General features: G+C 31.2%; 1 protein-coding gene across 4 annotated transcripts in view; it reads right to left on the bottom strand.

Annotated features, from left to right (window-relative positions):
- Window positions 1-26,116, bottom strand: part of LOC145297525 (dol-P-Man:Man(5)GlcNAc(2)-PP-Dol alpha-1,3-mannosyltransferase-like) — a 209,071-nt gene that overhangs the window by 15,543 nt on the left and 167,412 nt on the right. For all 4 annotated transcript variants that reach the window (XM_080143445.1, XM_080143444.1, XM_080143441.1 and 1 more), the window contains exons 4-6: window positions 12,211-12,371; window positions 4,401-4,521; window positions 1,080-1,285 (exon numbers count right to left, since the gene is read on the bottom strand). In XM_080143445.1, coding sequence (XP_079999571.1) covers window positions 1,080-1,285; window positions 4,401-4,521; window positions 12,211-12,371 — 488 coding nt within the window. The remainder of the gene's footprint in view (window positions 1-1,079; window positions 1,286-4,400; window positions 4,522-12,210; window positions 12,372-26,116) is intronic.

The raw sequence follows: 26,116 nt of genomic DNA, 5'->3' as shown, positions 1-26,116 counted from the left end.
TTTTTTTTTTTTAATATAGGGGAAATTTTGGACGAGCACCAAAATTTTTTTTTTACTAAGCATTTTGTTTTAATAACAATTCCTCCTGCACAGGCCAGTCCTTTGTGCATGCTGAGCACCAATTTTTGGAAGATTTCAAAGTTTTATGACTTTAAACTGATCCCTTTTTGACAATCACCCGGAACTATCAAACCTGAATACTTGTAATACATAGATTATCCCTTTTAAACAAACCTACGTGTTAATTCAAACAACCATGAAATTTTCAAATGTATTCAATGTATATTTCATAAGGAATGCAAGTTTTCATATTTAATGGTATCTGAAAGAATGAAAGTTGACAGGATTCAAATTTGGAATGGATTAATGCATAACTTTAATAAAAAATAATATGATCTTACTGTTAAGCAGACTATATATTATTTTGATGCTTGCGCATTATAATTGAAAATTAAAAAATGCATCACATGTCATGTCAAAATTAATAAAAATTCAAAAAATTACGAAAAATGATAGAGTAGATCTGCTAGAACTATACATGGGACTGGATATATTATTTGTAATTGAGGACAGCTTGTGAATTTAATATTCTCTGGACAATTTCTCCTTTGGAAAAATTTGGTTTAACCCGTGTAGGGTGAATGCAGCTAGATAACTGTTAGAACTATTTCTTTCTTTCTTTTTTCCTCCCACAAAAAAACTTATTGTATATTCTCAAGTTACTATTTTCTAATTTGAAATAGGAAAACTTAAGTGAAAACAAAGGAGATAAGTCAGTTTGGCATACAGAATTGCGATAGAAGAAACCAATAAAACTGCATCGCTCAATAAATTTTATTTATTGATGTAATAATTTTTCTACTATCAGTTTTCGTAATTTTTTGGAAGTTTTACTAATTTTGATATGACACAATTATGTAATAATGTTTTTATTTAAAATGAATTTTTTTTTATATTTAATTATAATGCACACAAGCACTATTTTTAATAACATTTTTAGTAAAGGTCTGATAATTAAGACTTAGAAGAAGTAGGTATCGTCACAAAAACAAAAGTAAAAAAAATACTAAATTTCTTACTATTTCCAACGGCAAAATGCAAAGAAAACCAAAATGGAGATATGTAACACAAGAAGGGCAATATGGAAGGAACGGTTTTCAAAAATCTCAATCGGAAGGAATCGCCAATTGACTGTCCATTTGAAGAGGAACTGTCGCCCAATGTCAAATGAACGCATCAAATATCCAAGAGGATTGACAAGAAGAAATGGAATTGCCAAAATAATCTGAAAGAGAAAAAAAGTTTCAGAATTTGAGTTATTTTTATCATTTACACATTTATTTCAAACAAATAATTTAATTTGAAATTCTTATAGGATTAAATTAAAATTTTTTTTAAATATAGGCATACATATGGTGAAAATGACTAGGAAATATTTTAATGTGTCTATATTCATTTTATACAACTGATGTATTTTTACCATATTTTAATAATATCAGTTAAAATTCAAATAAACTCAAATTAAAAATTTTGTAAATATAGGAATACATTCATATAGTCAAGATGACGAGAAAATATTTTTATATTTGTTTGATGTAACATTTCAGTATATTATATACCTTCTTCAAAATTGCAAAAACCCAACCAAAATATGCGTTTATATTTGAGAAAGTAATATAAATGAATAATGAAAAATAAGATGTTTGTACAGAATTCCCCCATAATAAAAAAAAGAAAAGAAAAAATCTATTATGTATATAAACGTGATGGAAAGAAAATATCCTATTAAAAAAAAAAAAAAATCACAAATTAATCAAGCATTTTTGTTTTTATAAATAAAAAATTTAAGCAATTAATCTAAATTTTTTTGTATTATTCAAAAAGCAAAACTCTCATAAGTTTGAATTATGTTGAGTTATCTTTTTTTTTTTTTTTTTATTAGTCGTTTTTAAAATGGCGTCACTAGACAATCACTCATAAAATTTGATTTTCTTATTTAAAAATAAAACTACTTGACTTGATCAAATTATGTGATGGACAAGTACAAAAATATTTCTTGGGGCAGAAAGAAAAGTTTTTACACTTAGTTTTTGCACATATAGGCATTTTTGGAAAAACAAAAAATTACAAGTCATCTTTATACCATATGGTCAGTTATTTTCCATTTTTTTTAAACATATTACCATTTCATAATCTTGACAGAGTACAAAACCCCTACAAAATTTAGTGAGGTATATCTTCATATCTTCTTACCTACACAGCTTTTTGTACTCACAGAAGAAAGGTTGCTAGCCTTTTTCTATACTATCATTATTTTCATGGTAGATACTTGTCTGACATCCGCCACAAAAACCCCTCTACCTACAACCACTATAAATAAATTTCTTTTTCTTCCCTGTGTACCTAAAACTAAACAGAACTTCCATGAAAAAAGTTTGTTTCCAAAACTACTTATCTATGGAAAATACTACCATATGACTGTTTCCATCACCCCCCCCCCCCCATTTAGCCCCAAAAGTTCCCAGGGCATTAACATATTTAAATTTGAGTTCAGCAACATGCAAAACTGCTAAATAGACATACACAGAAAAAATTGGACGAATATGTGTTATATTTTGTTTCCTTAAAGGGTCTTATTATAAGTGATGTTGTATCTTAGTGAGAGGGATGTTGAAAGACTCGGAGAGAGAGGTTGTTGTAAGAGACTTAGAGAGATTGTTCGTTTATAACGATTTATGTATTTTAAATGTTCTTTCTTAGATCTTGCTGATGTGTTGCTATGTGAAAAGCTCTTTGAGTGAGGACATAGTGTTCACTGTTCAGACATTGTGTAGACATGATGTAGATTCTCATTGTGGATATGAGAAGTCGAGATGTGTATGAAAAGACATTTTATAACACAGATATATAATACAATTTTCACTTTACCTTTTTATAAGAATCATAAGACAAGACGAGCTTTACAAAACACATGAATTTATTTCTTCACGACCGGCCGTGATTTCCATCATCAAGAATTCAACTTCACATTTTAGTTTCAAAGTGACGTCTCGCTTCCTAGACGACTGACTGTCTCTCTCCGAGTTTCTCCCCGACTGACCAACTCTAAAGTTTTTTCTCTATCTCTAGAACTTTCTATTTTCCGTGACATCATACACATGTTAAAACATGTGCCTTCTTTCACGTGTTCTGGACATGTGCGTCCAAAACTTTTCCTATACTCATTTACCTATTTTTCCAATATGTTAAAAACATTATTTTATAAGCTGCATTCTTTCAATTTAAAATTTCATAACAAACTTGACAGTTCACATTCTTTTCTTGAAATATTTTATCTATATTCTAAACAAACGTTTGTTTTACATTTTTAAATTCTCACACGTAATCTATTTCTAAACCAAAATTACGAGGTTCGAATTTCGTCTATTGCTATTTCATTTTCATTTTAGCTAAACTCTTTATTTTTATACTTACATGAAAAGGGGACAGCCCTTATCATGTAACATATGGTAAAATAGTCCCAAAAATGGAGTATTTTTTTTTAGCCCTAAAAGAGCCCCTGGGGCACACTGAAGAGTTATCGTGAAGTATAGACAAACAAAATTATATAGAAATCAGTTAGTTAAAACTTTCGGAAAGTTTAATAAAAATCCAAGGCATCAATTTTTTTTAAAAAAGCACAAAAGTGTCAATTTTAGCCATTTTAACCCGAAAGGCAACCCTAGGGGAGCAACCGGAGTTTTCCTGAAAAATCTGTTCTGTTACTCTTTTACTCATATCATGTTTAATGTTTGTGCAAAATTTTTTAAAATTCCAAGGCGTCCTTATTGAGAAACGTACAGACAGACAAACGGACGAACAGACAAAGGTGAATTTACAGGTCCATCTTCCTTTTGTCGGGGGAACCAAAAAGGGTTAGTATCAGATGTTCCTGTGTAGAGACGTTGATGAAAGAGTTCACAGACATGTGTTGAAGTTAGTAGTTGGAGTGTGCATCCATGTATGGACAGGGACAAAAGATTAGAGAGTCCTGTGGGAAAATGAAAGCTTATATGCATACTTCATTGAAGTCCATGTACAGAGGTAGCCATGCTGGATTGTTTGTCTTCTTGTCAACCCAGGGCCAAAGGCTCGGGCAAAGTTTCCTATTTCAGTAACTTTTTCTAAGAACAGCAAGCTTGTGAAACTCTCTTCCTACTAACTGTTTTCCTCCTACTTATAACTTTGATCTTTTCAAAACTAAGGACAATAGGCATTTCCTGTCTTTGTGATAATCATTTTTCATTCTTGTTAGCTCCTTACAACAAGTGGCTTCATATTTTGTCTGGAACCTTTACCATGATAAAATTTTTTAAATACGAGATGTGATATAAAAGTGCAAATATTTTTGATTGACTCACCTGTGGTGTGGCACAAATTATCAAATAAAGGATCGTTTTGAGAGTCCCATGTCTGGCAATTAGCAATATCAGAAGACCAGGGGAAAATAACAGAATATTCATTTTTATCGAAACAGCAAAACTGAAACAAAATAAATAAATAATTATTAAACAAAGAAATAACCTAATCTGAAAATATTACACATGATTCCACCATCTTTCCCCGATCAACGTCTACACCTGCAAATTTAAGTTTTTAATCTTTACACTGACCAGTTTTCTACTCTATTTGACTGTTCATTTCTTCTAATGAGAAAAGTATCAATTTTCAAAACTCCATGGATTAAAGAATGTTTTTGAACATAATGCAAATTTTTTATCCATATCAATTAATTTCTCATATATATATATATATATATATATAAAGGAACAAACCGAGTTATGTGTTCATCAACGTTTCATCTATTTCGAGACTTCCTCTGGTTGAAATAAAGACGAAACGTTGATGAACACATAACTCGGTTTATCCCTTTTTATTTTATTTATTTATTTATTTTTATTTTTTTTACGCCGTGATCACCACTTATCAAGGCCCGGAAGCCACTCAGGGATAAGGGTTATTGCAAGTACATTAAGTTAGTGAGGAGATTTGCTGAAGTGTTTACTTAAGGGGGCGGTTCATTAGGAATTTATTAACATTGGACTTGAAGACATCCAAGTTGTAGTCCGGAGGGAAGCAGGCAGATGGAACAGAGTTCCACAGGCGTGCAGTTCTAAGAAAGAAGCTTTGTTCATGGAATCCGCGTTTTGATTTAGGCACAGATACAGAGTGGGGGAAATTTTTCACAGTGGATTCAGCTAGACGGGTGTTTTTCGTGAAAGATTGCACTCGACCAAGTTATCCGGAAGTAGAAATCTTCTTTCACTCTAGAAAGATATATGCCAGCTACCAGTTGACAAAATGAGAACGGAATCTTCTAGCGCAACAACGTTAAGTATTTTTTTTTTTTTAAACTAATCCTAAATGTTTTTGTTTATGTTAGCTTGTTTTTAAACGTGTTTGTTTCGTGTTTTATTTATGTATTTTGTCTGTATTATCCGCCTCCCCCCCCCCTCATTCTACAAAGTTAAACAATAAAAAAGCAAACAAAATGCCGGCAACTAACGATAAAAGAAAAAAAGAAATGCCGGAAATTATTCTAATAGAATAGATAATGTTATTTCTCTATTTTGTTAGAATACTATTTCCATTATTCTCATCATATGTATATATATAAGAGGAAATAGTTAATAGTTTTATATATATATGACTACTTCATTTAATCACATAAGTTAATATACAAAAATATAAATATGCATAAATTTTTAGTATTTACTTCAACAGTGCTCAATACATAGGTAGAGCTAGGTAGTAAGTTATAAAAATATATATGGCAATTAAGCTACACAGAATATTCCTGACGATTTCTCTTTAGAATGAAATGCGGAATATTTTGTGTAGCTTAATTGCCATATATATTTTTATATTTTTATAACTTACTATATATACAGGGTGTCTACAAAGTCTGACTACATTATGTAGCCAGACTTTATGGACACCCTGTATATATAAAATTATTACTATGATAATTTTTTTAATACCTATGGACATTAATGTTTCATCCTTTCAGGAATCTATCAATGCAGGGAGTTATGATTACAGCTGGTTGGGAGATTCGAACCTGGTCACAAAAACATCTGACTATTAGCAAGGAACAAACCACACGGCCAATGTGCCCATAAAGTCTGGCTACATAATCTACATGGTGCCCACAAAGTCTGGCTACATAATGTAGTCAGACTTTGTGTACACCCTGTATATATATTTAATACCTACAGACACTAGTGTTTCATCTTTCCAGAATCATCAGTGCATAAAGTTATAGTTGCTGCTGGTTATGGGAACGCAGCAACGAAGTCATCTCTGTCTCCATTAGCAAGGAACAAAACTACAGGACCACCATCAATCACAATGATATTCAAGTGAAACTAAACATTTATAAAGGTATAAACGTTCTACAAGAATGGTCTATAGTGATCAAGTGACTAAACTGTCAAACTCTCGCATGCAGGCCAAATGACTGACTTATTCATTTCAACAGAAGTACTCAATTGTTATATATAAGAAAAATTAAGGAGGTAATTGGCTTCTCCCAATCTCATAGGAGACACTGTATACCAAATTTAATTATTGTTAAAATTAACAAAAATCAACATAATTTAAAAGTGATTAAAATAGCATGTAATTTCATCTAGGGCATGTGGTGTAACAGGATCCACACCTGATCATAAACACTATGGTTGGCAGTTCGAACCCCAGAGCAGTCGGCTACGCTGAAGAACTACGGATATGGCGAAATGTGTATGTTGATAATTGTTGCATATATATATATATATATATATATATAGTTTTTGTTTACGTAAAAAAAAAAAACTTTTTTTTAAATTAAAATTGAAGGAGGATAACTGGCTCTCTGCCAAATTTTATTCTTGTTCAACAGTGCTCAATTGAGACCTTCGTAAATATAACAGATTCAAGCCTCTTCACTAAAAATCACTGACCTGCCAATGTCAGAGGTATGGTCCTACAGTCATGGACCCACAGTACTAACTATTACAAAAGATTATTATTTTTTATTTAAATTCACAAAGAAATTACTGAGGGATTTATAAAACTGGTCCAAAAATGACTGTATTTTATTTTCTGAAAGATACAAAATTATTTTACATTTAGACACATGCAATTAAAAGGAAGTATTTTTTGCCAGGAAAATACTGTGAAGTTTTACATTTGTTAAAAGTGTATTAATAATTAATTCAAATGTGACTTTAATTATAAGTTAAAAATGCACCCGTCTTCAAATAATTTTTAAATCTGTTCTTTTTTTACAATCTTTTCTTTTTTTTTTGATAATACAGCAAAAAATGTTGAATTATTTTTCTTTAACTCTGTATTTTCTTATAAGAATCTGTAAAATTTGAAAAAAATGTGAACAGTTGAAAATTATTATCATTATTTTATTTTTTTTAACTTTTAAAAACTGTCAAACAAATAATTTTTAAATGAGATTTTTTTCCAGTCTGTTCTCTTAATAAATTCTTATTCATAAATCTTGGAGAGATATTTAGTTTCTGATATCGGGAGTCAAACATTTAGTCTTGGCTATGTTTGAACTTGTTCATTTCTTTCTTTTGAATTTATTAAATTCCATGAAAACTTTTTTCTATAAAAAAATATTTCAAGTTTATTATTTATTTTTTATTTTTATTGTAATAGCAATATTTTTAAAAAGTAATGTTTATCATCATTCAAAAGTATAAGTCAAACATATTTCCATAAAAAAAAAACCCACAATATTTTGCATCAACAACTTTTATAAAACTTATAAAATTCGGTTCTTATTTATAATTCAACTTAATTTTTAAAAAAAACATACAGAAACATCTGTATTGTGTATTTACTCATCATGGAACACAGGTATCATATTATAAAATCCACATAAATTGATCAAGTAGTCTCTTTTCTAACTACAGAAAACAAACAAGATTTACAATTTTTAACGAATCAATTTTGAATATAAAAATAATCTTGGTAGTCAAATTAAGTTGTTCCGTGATCTTTATAATATCCATAATTACCGAATCTATGTTTGTTCAGCCTAGAATATTTTACATACTCTATGAAACATTGCGGCTCCTAGTTTTCCAGTCTTGCTCATCATAAAAATGGATTTTCTTATTAAAAAAAAAAAAAAAAAATTGATTAATTTACATGATTTTTGGAATATGACAACTTTGTTCCATGACAGATACGTACATCATAAAAATTTGCCTATATTTTCTGTATTCTTGTTTTTTTGAAGCCAAATTCCGCATTTCTACACTATTGGGACAAAATTTCGGAAATCGTAATACTGAATTTCACATGAAAACAATGGTATCTATGTATTCCTCGTATTTTTAAGATGATTATATCCAAAAATTACGAAAATCGATAAGGTAGAAAATTATTTACTAAAAAAAAAATAAACAGAATTTGAAGAAAACGATCGTAAAACACAAGAGAGTTTAAAAAGGAGGTAATTTTCTGTTTTGATTTAAACAAGATGGCGTCAATTTTTCACTTGTTTTTTTTTTTTCTTTTTTAATAATTCAGTAATATTCAGGTAATTTTGACTGCATAATTTGAAAATTACCAATGTAACTTATTAGAATTGACAAAAAAATCAGTTGAAACCATTGTTTTTTTATTTGAAAACTCCATTTATCGACTACAAAATCTCGTCCCAATTCTGTAGAAGCACCTCAAATTCTTAAGAACTCAAAATTCATTAAGCAATTTTTGGTATTTATGCAGAATATGGGCTGTGCTAAAATAATAGTCTTATCATTTAGAAAGTCATTTTTAACTAAATTATCCAACAGATTTTTCTACAGGTTTGATTGAAAACGATACTTCTGCACTAGTAATTTTGTTTTTAAATTATTTATTTGAATTTAAATCATTTTCATTCCAAAAATTATTTGTTTAATTTCAATTTGTTCAATTATTGTTTGTGCATTCTCTAAATTCATAATTCAGTTTTTGCTGTATTTCATTGTCTCTTGCTTCAAAAATGCATAATTTTCCATACATAATTTTTGTTTTGCTTTTTAATGTATATATTGAATAAAATTCAGTTTCAGTACAAATCATGTTCCTTGTTTTTTAAATGCAATTTTTTAAGCAAATAATAAACAAATTTTAGTCTTTTAAATTCATGAAACAACAAAATGTTTATTTACAAGGTTGTTGTTTTTTTTTTTTTAAATGAAGATTGAATAAGTTCTGTTTCAGTATAAATCATGTTTCTTATTTTTCTCTTTTTCAATGCAAGTTTTTAAGTTTTCTAATATTTTTGTAAAAATCTCTCATTCATTGTCAGTCCGACTATTCAGCAGATCTTGCTTGCTAGGACCTCACAATTTTTCAGTGAACAGGCCTAAATCTTATTTTTATATTTATGTTAGTCACAGCTCAATATACAAGTAGAGCTAGGTAGTCAATGGAAATATTAACTCATCAGCAGGAATAACAACAAATCTGATTGGTTATCCAGCTAAACTAAACATCACATGGCATATATAAAAGCACCCAGTAACATGAATTCCATGCATTTTAGCTTGACAAGTCCTTACTATGCATTCACGCCCTCAAAGTTTCATCTCTCTGTTACAAATATTGATGGTGTGAGATTCTAAGAAAGCAACCCCTGTTAATGACATGCATTAGAATCAGAGATTCAAATTCCTGAAAAAAGTGCATTAAGAATGGTGGTGACTATGTAGAAAAATAAATTCTGGAGTATAAAAGGTTGTTCGTTTTAATAGTTCCACTCCATTTTTCATAGCTCTTCATTTTTTTCAGTTACCAAAAACAAAATAGGTTTTACTTTTGGAGCAACCCTCATATATATATATATATATATATATATATATATATATATATATATATATATATATATATATATGAGATAGATAGATATCTATATCTGTATACATATATATTTTTATTATTAAATATTATTTTACCTTCATAAAATATACCTATGGACATGTATGTTTCTAGCTTTTAGCAGTCGTCAGCATAGGTTAGAATTGAACTCATGACACCAGTATCCACAATCTGATATATATACATATATATTAGTGGCCTGGCAAGGCCACAAGGGAGACAACAAAAGCAGCAAAACTGAAGCTGGCCTGCAGGATACTATATTTCCAAATGTAGGCAATTTGGGCATATTTTATTGGTTTGAAAATATAGGTTCTTTTTTACCAATTGTCATAAAATTTTAACAATAGAATAGTATTATAATCTTCAAAAAGCCTGTAAATTTTCATGTAGTTTTGTCCCATAGAAACAAAGATATGAGCATTTCATTTCAATATTCAGTTTGGCTACCAGTATATATATATATATATTTATTTATTTTTCTTTTTTACACAGTGATCACCACTTATCAAGGCCCGGAAGCCACTCAGAGATAAGGGTTATTGCAAGTACATTACGTTAATGTGGAGATTTGATGAAGTGTTTACTTAAGGGGGCGGTTCATTAGGAATTTGTTAACATTGGACTTGAAGACATCCAAGTTGTAGTCCAGAGTTCCACAGGCGTGCAGTTCTAAGAAAGAAGCTTTGTTCATGGAATCCGCGTTTTGATTTAGGCACAGATATAGAGTGGGGGAAATTTTTCACAGTGGATTCAGCTAGATGGGTGTTTTTCGTGAAAGATTGGCGAGGGGGGACCAGAGATTGGAGTTCAGATGAGCACCTGCCATGGAAATAACGATAAAACAAAGTTAGGCTCGCAACGTCTTTTCTGTGGGAGAGAGGTTGCAGGGTAGAGAAAAGGGCATCCCCCACTAAGCCACGAAGTCTATTTTGTACTCTGTCAAGGCAGGATAGGCTGTTTTTAGCAGCTCCTGCCCAGATATGGCAACAGTATTCCATCCTTGGACGTACTTGGCTTTTATATAGATAAAGAATTACATCAGTAGTGAGATATCTTCTGGAGCGGTAGAAGGATCTCACCATCTTTCCAGCGACCATGGCAACAGACTTGATGTACGTGTTCCATTTCAGATCAGATATATATATATATATATATATATCACCTTTTTTGGCAATTTTATAAGTTTCAAAGCTTGGCGACTATTGATTAGAATTTAACAAATGAAAGCTCGTTGGAAAGGTAATGACCTGAATTGTGTAGTGGCTATGTGACATTTGCCCTTAAAGTCGCACATCCAGAGCCTATTTTTTATTTTTATTATTTTTTTTTTTTTTTTATAGCCATAAAATGTTTCGATCATAGTCATTTGTTTTCCTAGTTTTGCATATGAATTACAAAACATATTTCCCTAAAACCTCTGGCTTTGATGGAGGTGAGACTAAAACTTTCTGCTATAGTTTCAAATGATCTGAAATAACAGCAAGGAAAGACTTGATTCCAAATATTTATCATTATATCTTCCCTCTTTTGGAAATAGGATACAATTATGAATATCTCCAGTATCAAATAATCCTTATACACTGTGAAATTTACTTTATGTATGAAAACCAAAGAGAGGAGATATAACATGAGAAATATTTGGAATCAAGTCTCCTTTTACTGTTATTTCAAATCATTTGAAACCATAGAAGCAAGCTTTAGTCTCTCTCCTATCAAGGCCAAAGGTTTTGGGGAAATATATATGTGTGATCTTGTCTGAATGCAGAAAAGTCTCTACCAAACTACTCTTCCAATTTTGGGGCTACAGACTTGAAAATTGATATACAGATATTTGAATTCGTGCAACAAATTCAATTTGGTTTTTAGCCAGAAAAAATTGAAAAATCGGAGCTTGGCAGGTATGTCAACTTAATGTGTATCATCTATGCATGCACAAATATACATTTACAGGTTTAAGTACATTAATTTGTAAAGTTTTGATATGCATGTATTCTTAGGTCAGATGGTAGCAAATATCGCTAGAGAGCAAAATGTTTTGGTTTCGATTCCAGCTGATGGCACATAAGTCATTTTTAGTTTTTAACTTTAAATCAATATTATATATTGGGTACAATATAATGATCAATAGAGAATTCATGCATATGAAAAAAAAAAATGGAGACAAAGAAACTTAAATTCCGTTTCAGTAAATATTTTAGTAATTGGTCAATTTGTTTTCGTTTAATTCAACGAATTTGCCAAAATTTAATGATTCTTGCAAATCTAAGTGAGGGGTAACAATCATTATGGCTTTACCTGTAAAATAAACATCCAAATGCCCATTGGTCTCTGATGAGAAGTGAAACAGCAAAATAGAAGAACAACATGGCCACTGGATCATTGAACAACCGCAGGACGTATATGGAATGAATCCGATAAGAGGCACAACACATAAAGAAAAACATATATGGAGGAATCTGTGGAGTAAAGAGCAAAAAAAAAACAAAACAAACAATGATACCTCTATAGTATAACAAAAAATATTGTATTTCAAGTAAAACAAATGGTATCTACATAATTGTCAGGTCACAAATAGTAGCATATCCAAAAATTACAGAAAACGATAAGGTGGAACAATAATTATTCATGAAAAAGTTCCGATAAGATTACATGCTGGGTCAGATATATTGGGTCATGTGACGTAAGTAAAAGGGGAAGTAACTCAGTTGAGAACAGACAGAATTTATTCAGAAACAAAAACAAACATAACATATATACATAATTTGTGACTTTTTTTTTAAATAACTTTTTTGAATGTTTGAATTTTTTAATTTAAAAAATATAACTGATTGAATTTGTGAGAAATTGAAAACTGAATTACCTTTCCTGTTAACTCTTCAACTCAAATCAGTAGATTTCGAGACCAAACCGCTAGATTTTACAAATGTCATTTTTTTATGAATAATTATTTTTCTACCTTATCGTTTTCAATAATTTTGGGAGATGTTACTATTTGTGACATGACAATTACGTAGATACTATTTGTTTTACTTGAAATTCAATATTTTTTTTATTATTATAATGTAGAAGCATCAAAACAACAAACTAAATGAATCATGGTTACAAAAAAAAAAAAAAAAAAAAAAAAAATTGCATTTTAAGTAAAAACACTTGTGTACTTACATGGTAAAATTAATAAAAATTGAAAAAATTATAAAAAATGATCAAGTCGAAAAATAATTACAAGTAAAAATTAAATTTATTGAATTATGCAAGTTGTTACTTTTAAAAAGGTTTGAGGTAACTAGGGGAGGTAATCAAATGATTCAAATTCTTGAACGACTAATATGCATTTATGTTTTGTTACTTGTAGTTATTTTTTTACTTCATTTTTCATAATTTTGACATGACAAGTAAGTACATTATGCATTTTTTTTTTTTAAAAAGATTTTTCAGATATCAACCTATAATGCACAAGCATCCATTTCTTTTTTTTTTTTTTCACTTTGTCCTAAAACAAGGCATATTGGTTTACAGTAGAACCCCAGGATATGGTGGCCCTAGGATACGGTTTTTCAGGTTACGATGCGAATACAATATTTTTCCGGACCCTGGTTATGCTATTTTCCCTGTCTTATGGTGTTATTTATAATCTGATCATATACATGTGTATTATATACTGTATTTTGTCACTAATTTTTAATGTGTACTGTATAAAATTTTGCTTAGGTCCTATCATACGGTGATTTCACCTTATGATCCCAACCTCGGAACGAATTAATGTTGTATCCCAGGGTCCTGCTGTACTATGATAAAAGCTAAATTTATAAGTGAGCAATTAGGGTGGGGAGTTTAGCAGCAAGATTTTTGTTCACATATATTTCTGCATGTTGGTACAGTTGAGGAAATAGGGAGTATGGAAGAGGAATTCCAAATACAGATGGTCAGAATAAAAAAACAAAACAAAAAAATTATTAGTGTAAAATATTCTTGCACCTACGGGCCTCTACAGTGAAGGGGTGTGATTTTGCTGCTAGTCAGGAATATTTTTGTTGAGAGAAGTATTAGTGCAATAAGTTGTTTGGTGGACATTTCATGGAAGCACTTGTAAAACCAGTACAAGAATACAACACTGCAGTGATGCAATAAGGACGGCAGCTTGGTAGGCAGTATGGAAGATCCTATTAAGTTAGAAATTTTTATTTGCTATCTAAGAAGGAAAAACTAGTGGTTGGTTCACCAGCACAGATGCGGAAACAGTACTTCGTGCATGGGCAAATGGATGCTCTCAGGTGTGAGTAATCTTGTAGCTCAGTAGAGGGACCCTATTTTCTTTGCAGCAGATTTGGCAATATCTTCTTTGTACTTATTCAAACTCGTTTTGCCTAAAGCTGTCAGGCAGAATAGTTTGAATGTCAAACTCAAGAATGGTGCCATTGACCATGGCAATCACTAGTTGGAGTGTTGTTCAAGAAAAAGAATTTTATCTTGGTAGTAAATGCAACCATTTATTTTTGGCCCAATTATAGACTGGGAGTGATTTTCTAGGGATTTAGCCATTGTCTTGCTTGTAAACATTTGCTTTTCCTTCCTATCGAGAATAGAGTTTGAGGTCATTCACAAATACATTCATCCAAAACGCGATTACATGAGGGAGGGGGGTCGGGTATGAAGATCAAGAAAAAAAAAATGTAACACTTAAGCATGGCAGATGAAGGACAAAATCTACAAGGGTCATTCCAAAAGTAGAGCTTCTTATGATTTTTTTTTTTTTTTTAATTTATAATGTTGAAGAACTGTAAATATGGGAGTGGTACCCTTAAAATGAGTGACCGTTTGTGCTCCAAAATTTATTTTTCTAAAAATCATTCTTAATACACTTTTACTAGGGATTCAATGACACATCTCTGCTTCTGACATACATCCATGACAAAGATTGCTTTCTTAGAAACTCACACCGTAAATATCTGCAACAGAAAGATGAAACTTTCAGGTCATGAATACATAAGTTCGGTCATTAAAATAATGCAATTTACAATCCCTTCTGATTCATTTGTGCAGATTAAAAGATAGGAGGCACTGTTACATGATAAGGGCTGTCCCCTTTTCATGTAAGTATAAAAATAGAGAGATTTAGTTAAAATGAAAATGAAATAGAATAGACGAAATTCGAACCTCGTAAATTAGGTTTAGAAATAGATTACGAGAGAGAATTAGAAAATGGAATGTAAAACAAACCATTGTTTAGCTTAGAGATAAAATAGTTTCAAGAAAAAAATGTGCGTTGTCAATTCTGTTATGAAAATTCAATTGAAAGAATGCAACTACAAGATAATATAATAAACATGTTTTTAACATGTTGGAAATATAGGTTACTGGGAATATAGGTTAAAATTCCTTTTGTAAACAAAGGAAAAAGTTTTGGACACGCATCTCCAGAACACGTGAAAGAAGACACATGTTTTAACATGTGTATGATATCATGGAAAATGGGAAGTTCTAGATATAGTTAGAAACTTGAGGAAGAAACTAGGAGAAACAGAGAGAGAGTCTGAGGACGACAGACGACAGTCCAGACATGGACATTCGAACGTCTAGAAGCGAGACGGTCACTTTTGAAACTTAGAATGTGAAGCTTTGAATTCTTGACTCAGAAAACCACGGCCGGTCATGAGAAGAAATAAACCCATCATGTGTTTTTATAAACGTCGTCTTTGTGTTGTAATTCTACCAAAAGGTAAAGTGAAAATTGTTATTATATGTCTTGTATATCATGTGGTTTAAAATGTCTTTACATACACATCTTACATACACAATATGAACACTAAGACTGTCTGAACACTGTTTCCTCACTCTAAGAGCTATTACACATCTAAGAATAAACATTTTTATATATATGAATCGTCATAAAACGAACAACAATCTCTCTCTTACAACAACATCCCTCTCTAAGACTCCATAAATATAACAGCACTACTTTTGGAACGCTATTGGAACTTATGATTAGACACATTTATTTGTTTGCTGAGCAATGAAAACATTATTTCAAACTGAAAAGTCACAAATGAAAATGCTATTTCAAACGGAATAATCACACACTTGTGATTATTCAGTTTGAAATAGCATTTTCATTTGTGACCTTTCAGTTTGAAATAATGTTTTCATTGCTCAGCAAACAAATAAATGTGTCTAATCATAAGTTCCAATAGCGTTCCAAAAGTAAACTGCTATTTCAAATTGAAAGGTCACAAACGAAAATACTATTTCAAACTGAAATGTGATGAACGAAAATGCTATTTGAAACAGTAACCTGCGCTAAAGATATAACATTATCATTAAAGTAGGATGTTTCTCTGAAATATATCCTAAAATATTGGTATATTTATCAAATAAAGATTTTTTTCATGAAACTAATTAAAGTATTTAAAGAAATGTATTTATATAGAGATTATATTTTGAAAACAATAAAAGTGTAATACAACTTCATAAAAATATTCGATACATTTAACAAGTAATTAGTTTCTCTAACGTGTACTTCACATAAGGTTTTTGAAAACAAATAATCAGAAACCACATATCAAATTTTATAAAATTGTAATCAAGATAGTTTCATCCATGGTAAATCAATATTGTCTAATATTTTGGACAAATGTTGATATTATACGTGAATATTCGACGGTAAGGGATTGTGCACATAGGATATATTTTGATCTTAGTATCATATACTGTATCTCATTATCAATAACCACTCAAAATGGACAATTAGTACATTTCTATGAAAATAATAAATACTAGCAGTTCAGCCCAGCTTTGCTCGGGCCCTGCGTACTGTTCATAACTTGCCCTACGTGTGAATACATTTTATGTAAGATTTCAAATGTTTAGACCATAAATTGTCTGAGTAATTTTGTAGAGACTGCAGAGGTCAATTTTTTTTTAACTTTGACCCCAATTTTGACCCCTTAACATTTATTATTTTGGTCTCAAATCAAAATAAAATGTTTTACTCATGTCCAAGTTACCTACATCTAAAATTTCAAGTCTTTAGACCCAAAATTGGCAGAGAAATTTGGTAGAATCTGCAAAGGTCAACTCTTTCAACTTTGACCTTTTGCCAGACAAATTTTTGTGCCAAAACTGATTAAAATGCTTGCTGCATGTCTGAATACTCGTTATGTATAAATTTTAAATGTTTAGACCCAAAATTGGCTGAGTAGTTTGCTAGACACCGCAAAGGTAAAATCTTTTGAACTTTGACCTTTTGGCAGCTCCAACTTTTTAACCAAACTGATTAAAAAGCTTGCCCTATCTCTGATTGCCCTTTGTGTAAAATTTCAAATGTTTAGACCAGAAATTGGCAGAGTAATTTGGTAGAGACTGCAGAGGTCAATTTTATTTTTAAATTTGACCCCAATTTTAACAACTTAACATTTATTTTTTTGGGGACTCAAATTAAATTATAAAGTTTGATCCATGTCCAAGTAACCTACATTAAAAATTTCAAGTGTTTAGACCCAAAATTGGTGGAGGAGTTTGATAGAGTTTTCAAAGGTCAAATCGCTGAAATTTGACCCCTTGACAGCCAAATTTCTGTTCACAAACTGATTAAGATTTTCCCAAATCTGAATACCCCTTATGTCAAATCTCAAGTCTCTAGACCGAAAATTGACAAAGTTATTTGGTAGGGAAATGTACACAGACAGACATTTTCACTTATATATATATATATATATATATATATATATATATATATATATATATATATATATATTGTAAAAGAGTTTTAGGAATAACTATGAAGATGAAAATTGTTGTCTTACAATGACTGGTGTCAGAGTTTATGTCCTCCACACTAATGCTGCTATGGCCAAATGTCTGTCTTGTCACTCTGCACTTAATGATGAAGTTCAACAATATCATGTGTCTGCCAGATTTGCATCAATTCTCTAGTCAGTCTACACAGAAGCTAGAAAGCCATTCATATGTGATGCCACTTGCTCTGGCCATTTCATGTCGTCAAGAAATCTGCAATCCGCTGTCAATCCTGACAACCTAGTGTGATATCATGGATGCCACTTCTAGGAGCCAAGACCCTCAACAATGGGAGAAAATGATTCATTAGCCAACATATAGGAAATGAGATTAGTATAGGAACGGTCAACATGGAAGAAGGGAGTAAGTATTTTTTGACAGCGTCTCTCTTTAAAAATCTACCAAAAATCAAGTAATTATCCAATTAATAGGAAATTTTCACTGATTATAAAGTGAAGAATGAACTTTATAATGGTGTATTTTTTTTTTTCATGATCGATATTTATATGTACATTTTTTTTTTTTTTGCCTACAACCCCCCTTATTTTTTTGTGGTTGCAAATATGCTTAAAATAATCAGCTACAACTGAACAAAATATATTGTATTGTGGGGTGGGTGAGGATTGTAGATAAAACAAAAAAAACAAAAACAACTGAACACACATCAGATCTTAAGGTTGAAAATCCGAATTTTGAATGTGTTTAATTTTTGATCTTTTGTGTTTTGAAGTGTGAAATTCATTGAATATGTTAATTATTCTTTCAGATTAGCAAAAAAAAATAAATCTATTTTTTCATTATTTTTACGAAAAACACTATTATTAAATCTTTGAAAAATAAATTAATAATTTGCTTTTAATGAGCCCACTATTGCTAATATCCCATTAAATAGGAAATGCTTGAAAGAATTGATACAAAAATCGATAAATAATTGCACATTTTGCTAAAAATAGGATAATTTCTTTCGGCAATTTGTCATTATGTGATATTACCTCACCTACACAAGGCCTACAAAAAACTGTTCGTATTTACAGTTATATGCCCTTTTCCTTTTTGGTGTGACTTGTGCTTGACTTGGTTTCACATGTGGAGGACTTGCATCTACCACACTTTCTCTCATCCAGAAACACTTGGTCTTGATGGCAAGACAGGGTCAAGATGACCAAGCATGATGCAAGAATTGTCTCCAACACATGGCACATAGCATTCCCAAAATGGTCACCCATCTGGTACTGGCCAGCCTCATTGTTGCTTAACTTTGGGGGTTATGTAGGCAAAAAATAAATAAATATATATATATATATGTATTGCTTATGAAAAAAGAATTAAACCCTTATAAAGTTGATTGTTTTGATGACGAAATGAAAAAACATTAAAAATATGTGGAAATTTACAGGACTAAATGAACTTCATTTAATCCTGTAAAGGCTACCATAGTTTCTTCCAAACAGTCATTAAATTTTGGATTTTTTTAAATTTGCCACCCCAAATCTATAGAGCAAGATAAAAGATGAAATTATTTGAAATTCAGGTACTTATGTTATAATATTTTTGCATATTCTTATAACAAATCCTTCTAAATCTTATTTAGACACAAAAAAAAAAAAAAAATTGATTGATTCAAAAACCTTTTAAAAAATATTTAAATGTGTCATCCATCGAGACAAAAATGGCGGTGAATGGTGTGTTTTTGGAAAATTTAAATTTCTATTAAAAATAGTAAAAAATTTAAATTTCTATTAAAAATAGTAAAAAAAGTTTTATATTATTCTGCTTTTCATATAAAATTCAGGCTTTTATCTTTCTGAAAAAAAAAAAGTTGCTCAAAAATAAAGGATTTTAATAGATTTTAATTCATTAAATAAAACAACATAAACTAAGTTTTTTTTCCATTTTTTGGCTGATATCTTTTGAAATCTAAAGACAAGAAGACGCCTCACAGTCAGTGGTCATTTTCCAAATAGTTACCTAGAAGTGGGTGATAAGACAAGTGCAGAAGTAGGCAGTTTCTATTTATCAGGTGTAGTGGTGATTAAGACAAAAGACTGGATATAGGATTTCCGATTTTGAGTGAATAAATTTAGGAGTCAGAGTTAGTTTGAGACAGTTGATGGTTGGCGGCTCGGAGGTCCATAAAGAGAAAAAGAGTCAGATCAGGCAGAGCTTTAGCAAATGAGATGTACTGATTACCAGATAACAGATTCCTCGACAGACAGCTATCAATAGACAATGTTTGGGGGTCCTTTATCACACACACTTAGTGCACAACTGATTTATACATGATGTGCGGAGTTGTGTTTTCTCTTGTGAGTTTGCGCTGTTCTATTTTTATACTTATAAACCAGTGATTGCACCTTCGGCAGACACGGCCAAAACGAGAACAAGAATAAAAAGAAACAAAGATGAATAGAAAACCAGGGCAGAGAAACAGCATTGATTGAGCGGTTGTCAAGGGGGAACATACATAGGTTCCCATGTAAGGAGCTTCAAAACAAGAAAAAAGAAAGCCCCAAAACTAGCCAACAATAAGTTTTATATGGGTAGAATCGCAGGAAGAAAAACTTGAAAGCAATTAATCAGACAAGACCGTATAGAGTAAAATTTGAAAGTTGACCTCCTGGACTATGAGGAATGGAGAGTGAATTGGTGAAATATAAAAACAAAAGTCTAACTCTTGAACAACAAAAATGCGACATTAAATGAAGAGAGAAATAGAGATTGTTTTTGTTTTACAGCATATTAATCCGTTTCAGATTATTTAATACCCAATTCTGTAATTTTGGGAGAATAACTTGCATGCTTCAAATTCTTTATATCTTCAAATATTTATTCATGGTGTTTGGTTTGGTTGTTTTGTAGAATATGATTGAATTTTACAAAGGGAAAAAACAACAATAACATCAATGTTTAATGCATTTCAGGTTAGGAAGCCAGTATCTTCAAACAGCCTGATCTGGTAGCACCAGTGAAAAAGATAATTTTATTAACAGCATCACGCAACTAAGGATATCTTTGTGATAATTTATACACAAAACTGTTGCTGCTATATATATATATATATATATATATATATGAAAATAAAGGCAGGAGAAATCTATCATACCAGGGAATGCTTTTTAGAATTATTAGTTATTAGTGTTGGCATTATTAATCGGAATGAGGGATATCAGAATCTATATTAGAAAAATTTGTGCCCATTTTCCGATGCCAAAAACGATTGTTTGTTTTTGTTTACACCTTATTTTCCATGGCTCATATTAATTATGAAGTGATAAATGTTTATTGATTTTAAATTACTAGTAAGGCTAAAATATATAGACCCCCGCCTCTCACATATGTATTTTTACATTTGCAAAAAATGTATGAACATATGATTGATTTTTTTTTTTGCAATAATTCGATCGTTCCCATGCAAAACAACTTGTTTAGAAATTAAAAAAAAAAAATCAGAATCAAGAAAAATATTGGAATTGTCCAATCACTAATTATTATGTAAATTAGATACATAGATTTGTTTTCATTTTGTATTATGTCAACCAGTTTTAAGTTATTTAATTCTAAATCAAGTCATTTTGGTAAAAGAAAATGCTATGCTTTAATGAAATGATCAAATATTTATTCATGGCATTTATTTCGTTCATGCATGAAGTATTGTTGGCACATCTGGGCTGATACATCTACCACTAGTCTCCCACTCTTAGACAAAGTCCAAAATAAAATAAAAAAAGAAAAAAAAGAGCCTCGAATCTAATAGGTCTCACATGGTCAACCAAGCTCCAACTCCTGTCCCATCACTGCAATGTTGCATCCCCGTGCCTGTTTTGCAAGCACTTTAATAGAATGTGCTTTGACAAACTCTTAACACTTGCACTCCTTCGACATGAATACCCATCTGAGTTACTTGACAAAATTCCCCCCCTCTTTCACAGTAGAGGTCAATAGATGCTGGAAAGCTAATAGTTTCTTCCTTTGAACAACTAGACTTTGAAATTCCAATGTAATGCAAACAGACATTTCACTGCTCAATTTCCTACCCTGTAAGCATGGTACCAAATAGTAGTCCCTTATATCCAATATACCTTGTTGGGTAAAAGTAAAAAAAAAATTTTAAAAATACATTAATTTTTTTTAAATAACAAGCTGAGCATGTGGTGTCCCCCCCCCCCACCCCCACCATGAGTGAACAATTTGGGGTCAATTTTACCCCTATAATGTCCCCTAGAGCGTAATCAGTTATCTCAGAAAATCCGTTCTGGAAAAAATTTACTTTCACCATGAATTCACTAATGTTTCTGCAAAAATTTTTTTAAAAATCCAAGGCATGGTTATTAAGAAAAGTGCAAGCAAATGAACCGATGAACAATTTTGGCGCAATTTTATTCCTATAATGCCTCCTAAGAGGTCCACCAGAGTTATCCCAGAAAATCCGTTCTGGCAAAAATTTATTTTCACTATGACTAATGTTTGTGCAAAAATTAAAAAAAAATATAAGGCATGGTTATTGAAAAAAGTGTGAACAAACAAATAGGAGTAAATTACTAGGTCCAATCCCTCCATTGTCGGGGAGGGGCGATAAAAAAATCATATTCAGAAACAATTACATTCTGAAAATTACTAATAAAATAAAATTCACTATAATGTACTTGTTTCTTAGAAAAACACAAGGCAGCCATTTTAGTGAATTATTTTGTTAAATCACAATAAAAATTTACATTTAATTATATCCAATGCGAATGATTTTATGTTTCTTAGAAAAAAAGTCAGCCATTTTGATAAATTACTTTGTGAAAATCCTTTTTTTTTATGTATAAAATTACTTCACTATCACTGATTATTAAAATAACATTAAAATTAAAGCAACCAGCTAAAAAAAAAAAAAAAAAAAAAAAATGCAAGCACATCAATGAATCTATCTATATATATATATAAATAAAAGTGAACGTGTGTGTGTGTGTGTCTGTGTACATTTCCCTACACAATAACTGTCAATTTTTAGTCTACAGACTCAAAATTTGATATACAGAGTACTGAGATTTGGGAAAATGTGATCTGTTTTTGGACAGAAATTTGGCGATTAAGGGGTCAAAGTTCAACGATTTGACCTTTGAGAACTCTACTGAACTCCTCCGACAATTTTGGGTCTACGCACTTGAAATTTTAGATATAGGTTCCTTGGACATGGACCTAACTTAATAACTTGATTTGAGCCCAAAACAATAAATTTTAAGGGGTCATAATAGGGATCAAAGTTTTTAAAAAATTGGCCTCTGCGGTCTCTTCCAAATTACTCAGACAATTTCTGGTCTAAATATTTGAAATTTTACATAAAGGGTATTCAGAGATAGGGCAAGCTTTTTCATCAGTTTGGGTCGAAAATTTTTAGTTACCAATATATAAATGTATGTATGTATGTCTGTTTGCATGTCTGCCTTAAACTTTCAATAGAGGTGACGGATTTTACCAAGATCAGTATCATTTTGAAGCTCGACTCCTCAGATGACAAATATCGAAAAATTGGCTAAAAACATTAATATCTTCCCCTTCAACTAGGCACTTTTATACAGGGGGGGGGGGTCACTTTTTTTTCGCCAATATTTTTTAAATTTATCCTCTCCTTTAGATTGTCTAGCCTTAATTTAAAAAAATGTCGCTTCTGGTTTGGCGGTGGTCGTAACAGCATAAACGTTAGGTTTTACCCCATTCTTTTCCTCCTTTGCGGTATGGGTTTGAGCCTGCCTTCCTTTTTTTTTTGCTCAACATACACATCCAAACACCCGGGCAACGCCGGGCTGAAATGCTAGTTAAGAATAAAATGAAAATTTCCAATAACCTTTGACATCAACTTTTGAAGAAAGAAGAGATATATTTATGGATGTTTACAATATGTACATTATATCTAATTTATGTACATATATGAGGACAAGATATGTAGATTAAGATGTACAATGTAGGAAAGATATCTTGCTGCTCAACTTTCTACCATAGTATCCTGGTAGGCATAATCCCAAGTAGCATCCCCTTACATCCAATATGCCATGTTTAGAGGGAATAAGAGTAAAAAAAAAAAAATTATTAAAGACGTAAATGTATATCCCCAGATTAGTGATGGAACAATTCCAATATTTTCCCCTTATTCCGATACAATTAATGATTCAGTTATAAATTTCCGATTCCAATTCTTTTTAAATCTTTCTATGTATAAAGCCGTCTTCATAAATAATCAAATTCTAGCCAATTTACACCATAAGTGATTACTACTACACCACCACCACACATTCATTAACCCTTATCCTTGAGTGGCCTTCAGGCCTTGATAAGTGATGAATCCCAAGTAAAAAAAATATATATATCTACAGCTATAAACTTGTTATTCTTTAATTTTCAAATTATAATAAAAAAAAACCCATGAAATATGTGCATATATTACTTGATCATGAAAAATACATTTATGGGGAAGGGGGGGTAGATTTAAATTTTACTTAAAATCAATAAATATTTATCGTATAATGATTAGAACCAGCAATTGAAAATTTTGTTTGAAACAAAAATAATTAACAGAATCATTTTTTTTTTTTTTGGCATCAGAAAATAGGCACAAATGTTTTCCGATTCTACTTTTAAAAGTTCAGATTTTTTGGGTTCTCGATTCAGCTGCAAGTACATACTATACTCAGCAAAGATACAATCCTAACAGGAAGTATTTTTTTTTATTATTAAAGAGTTATCACTTATCAAGGCTTGGAGGCTACTCAAGGATAAATGTTACTGAGTCTATAGTAGTCATTTGGATAACAGCATAGTAATTGTTAGGGGTGAAAATTGGGTATAATTTGATTATTTAAATGGGTGGCTCAACCGGAAGTGTTCACATTGAACTTGAAGACAACCATGTTGCAGTCAACTTATATAAGAGCCAGGTACGTCCAAGGATGGAATACTGTTGCCACATCTGGGCAGGAGCTGCTAGAAAGGACTTGTCCTGCCTTGATAGAGTTCAAAATAGACTTCGTAGCCTCGTAGGAGATGTCCTTTTCTCCTCCTTGCAACCTCTATCTCACAGAAGAGATGTTGCGAGTTTGTCTCTGATGTATCGTTATTTTCATGGAAAGTGTTTGACTGAGCTTCAATCTATGGTCCCCCCTTGCCAAACTTTCACAAGAAACACTCGTCTAGCTGTAAACACTATCAATAATTCCCCCCACTCTTTATCTGTGCCTAAACCTAAACGTAGATTCCATGAACAAAGCTTCTTTCTTAGAACTGCACGCCTGTGGAATTGTCTTCCGTTTTCCTGCTTTCCGGCTGACTACAATATGGTTGTGTTCAAGTCTAAAGTAAATAAGTTCTTGATGAGCCGTTCCACATAAGTTATCAAATTTACCAAATTTTCATTACTAATGATTACTATATTGTCCAATTTCTACTATACACTCTTTAACCCTTATCCTTGAGTGGCCTCTGGGCCTTGATAATGTGGTGATGCCTATGTAAAAAAAAACAAAAAAAAACTTGAAAGCAGATCAGCGGAATGGAATTTCACAAGCAGACAGTTCTAGGAAAGAACTTTGTTCATGGAATCTGCGTTTAGATTTAAGCACAGAGAGTGGAGGAAATTGTTGATAACGGTTGTAACTAGACGAGTGTTTTTTTTTGAATGAGTTGGACAATGGAGAGCCATAGATTGAAGCTCAAACTAGCACTTGCCATGAAAATAATAATGGTGCAGAAACAGGAACTACCACTCCAATTGAGATTGGAGCAAGGAGTAATGATAACTAAGGGATGTCCACCTTCCCTTAAATTCCTAAATCGAGACCTTACCACTTGATGCAGTTTCATATTGCCACACCCATGTTGTCCTTTAAATATCCAAATTCTAGAATCAGGCAAATCAATGCCAATATTAAAGAGTAATGGCCCAACATTATCCAATCGAAGATCATATCGAGGAACACAAATTTCTTTCAAAATTGTCATTTATGAACAAATACATAGAGGGCAGAGTGAATTGGCTGCATACATTTTTAAGATTGTAGCTTTGTCTCTGATTAGTGATAAAAGGAGAAAAAAAAGACATGGCACATTAATCCCAAACATCTGGCACCGTATCTTAAACTTGATTTGAAAATACAAGATCAATATTTTCAGAGAAAACAAATCAAGATGAAAAGTCAGCAAACTATTGATTATCAATCGAATAATTATTTATAGTCAAAACAAAACAGCTGGCATATAGGAAAGGTGGAAATCATTTTATATATATATATATATATATATATATATATATATATATACTAGCAGGGAGACCTGATATTGCCCGGGATTAAATGATCAACAAATGTTTCACAATCCTATATTTTTATTGTCATCGAAATCAATCAAATTGCCTATTTTTCAATCAAATTAATTG

This window comes from Euprymna scolopes, chromosome 18 (assembly GCF_053919585.1).
Source record: "Euprymna scolopes isolate OS-2025 chromosome 18, ASM5391958v1, whole genome shotgun sequence".
Taxonomy (NCBI): Eukaryota; Metazoa; Mollusca; class Cephalopoda; order Sepiida; family Sepiolidae; genus Euprymna; species Euprymna scolopes.
This window is presented reverse-complemented; position numbering and strand designations above follow the sequence as displayed.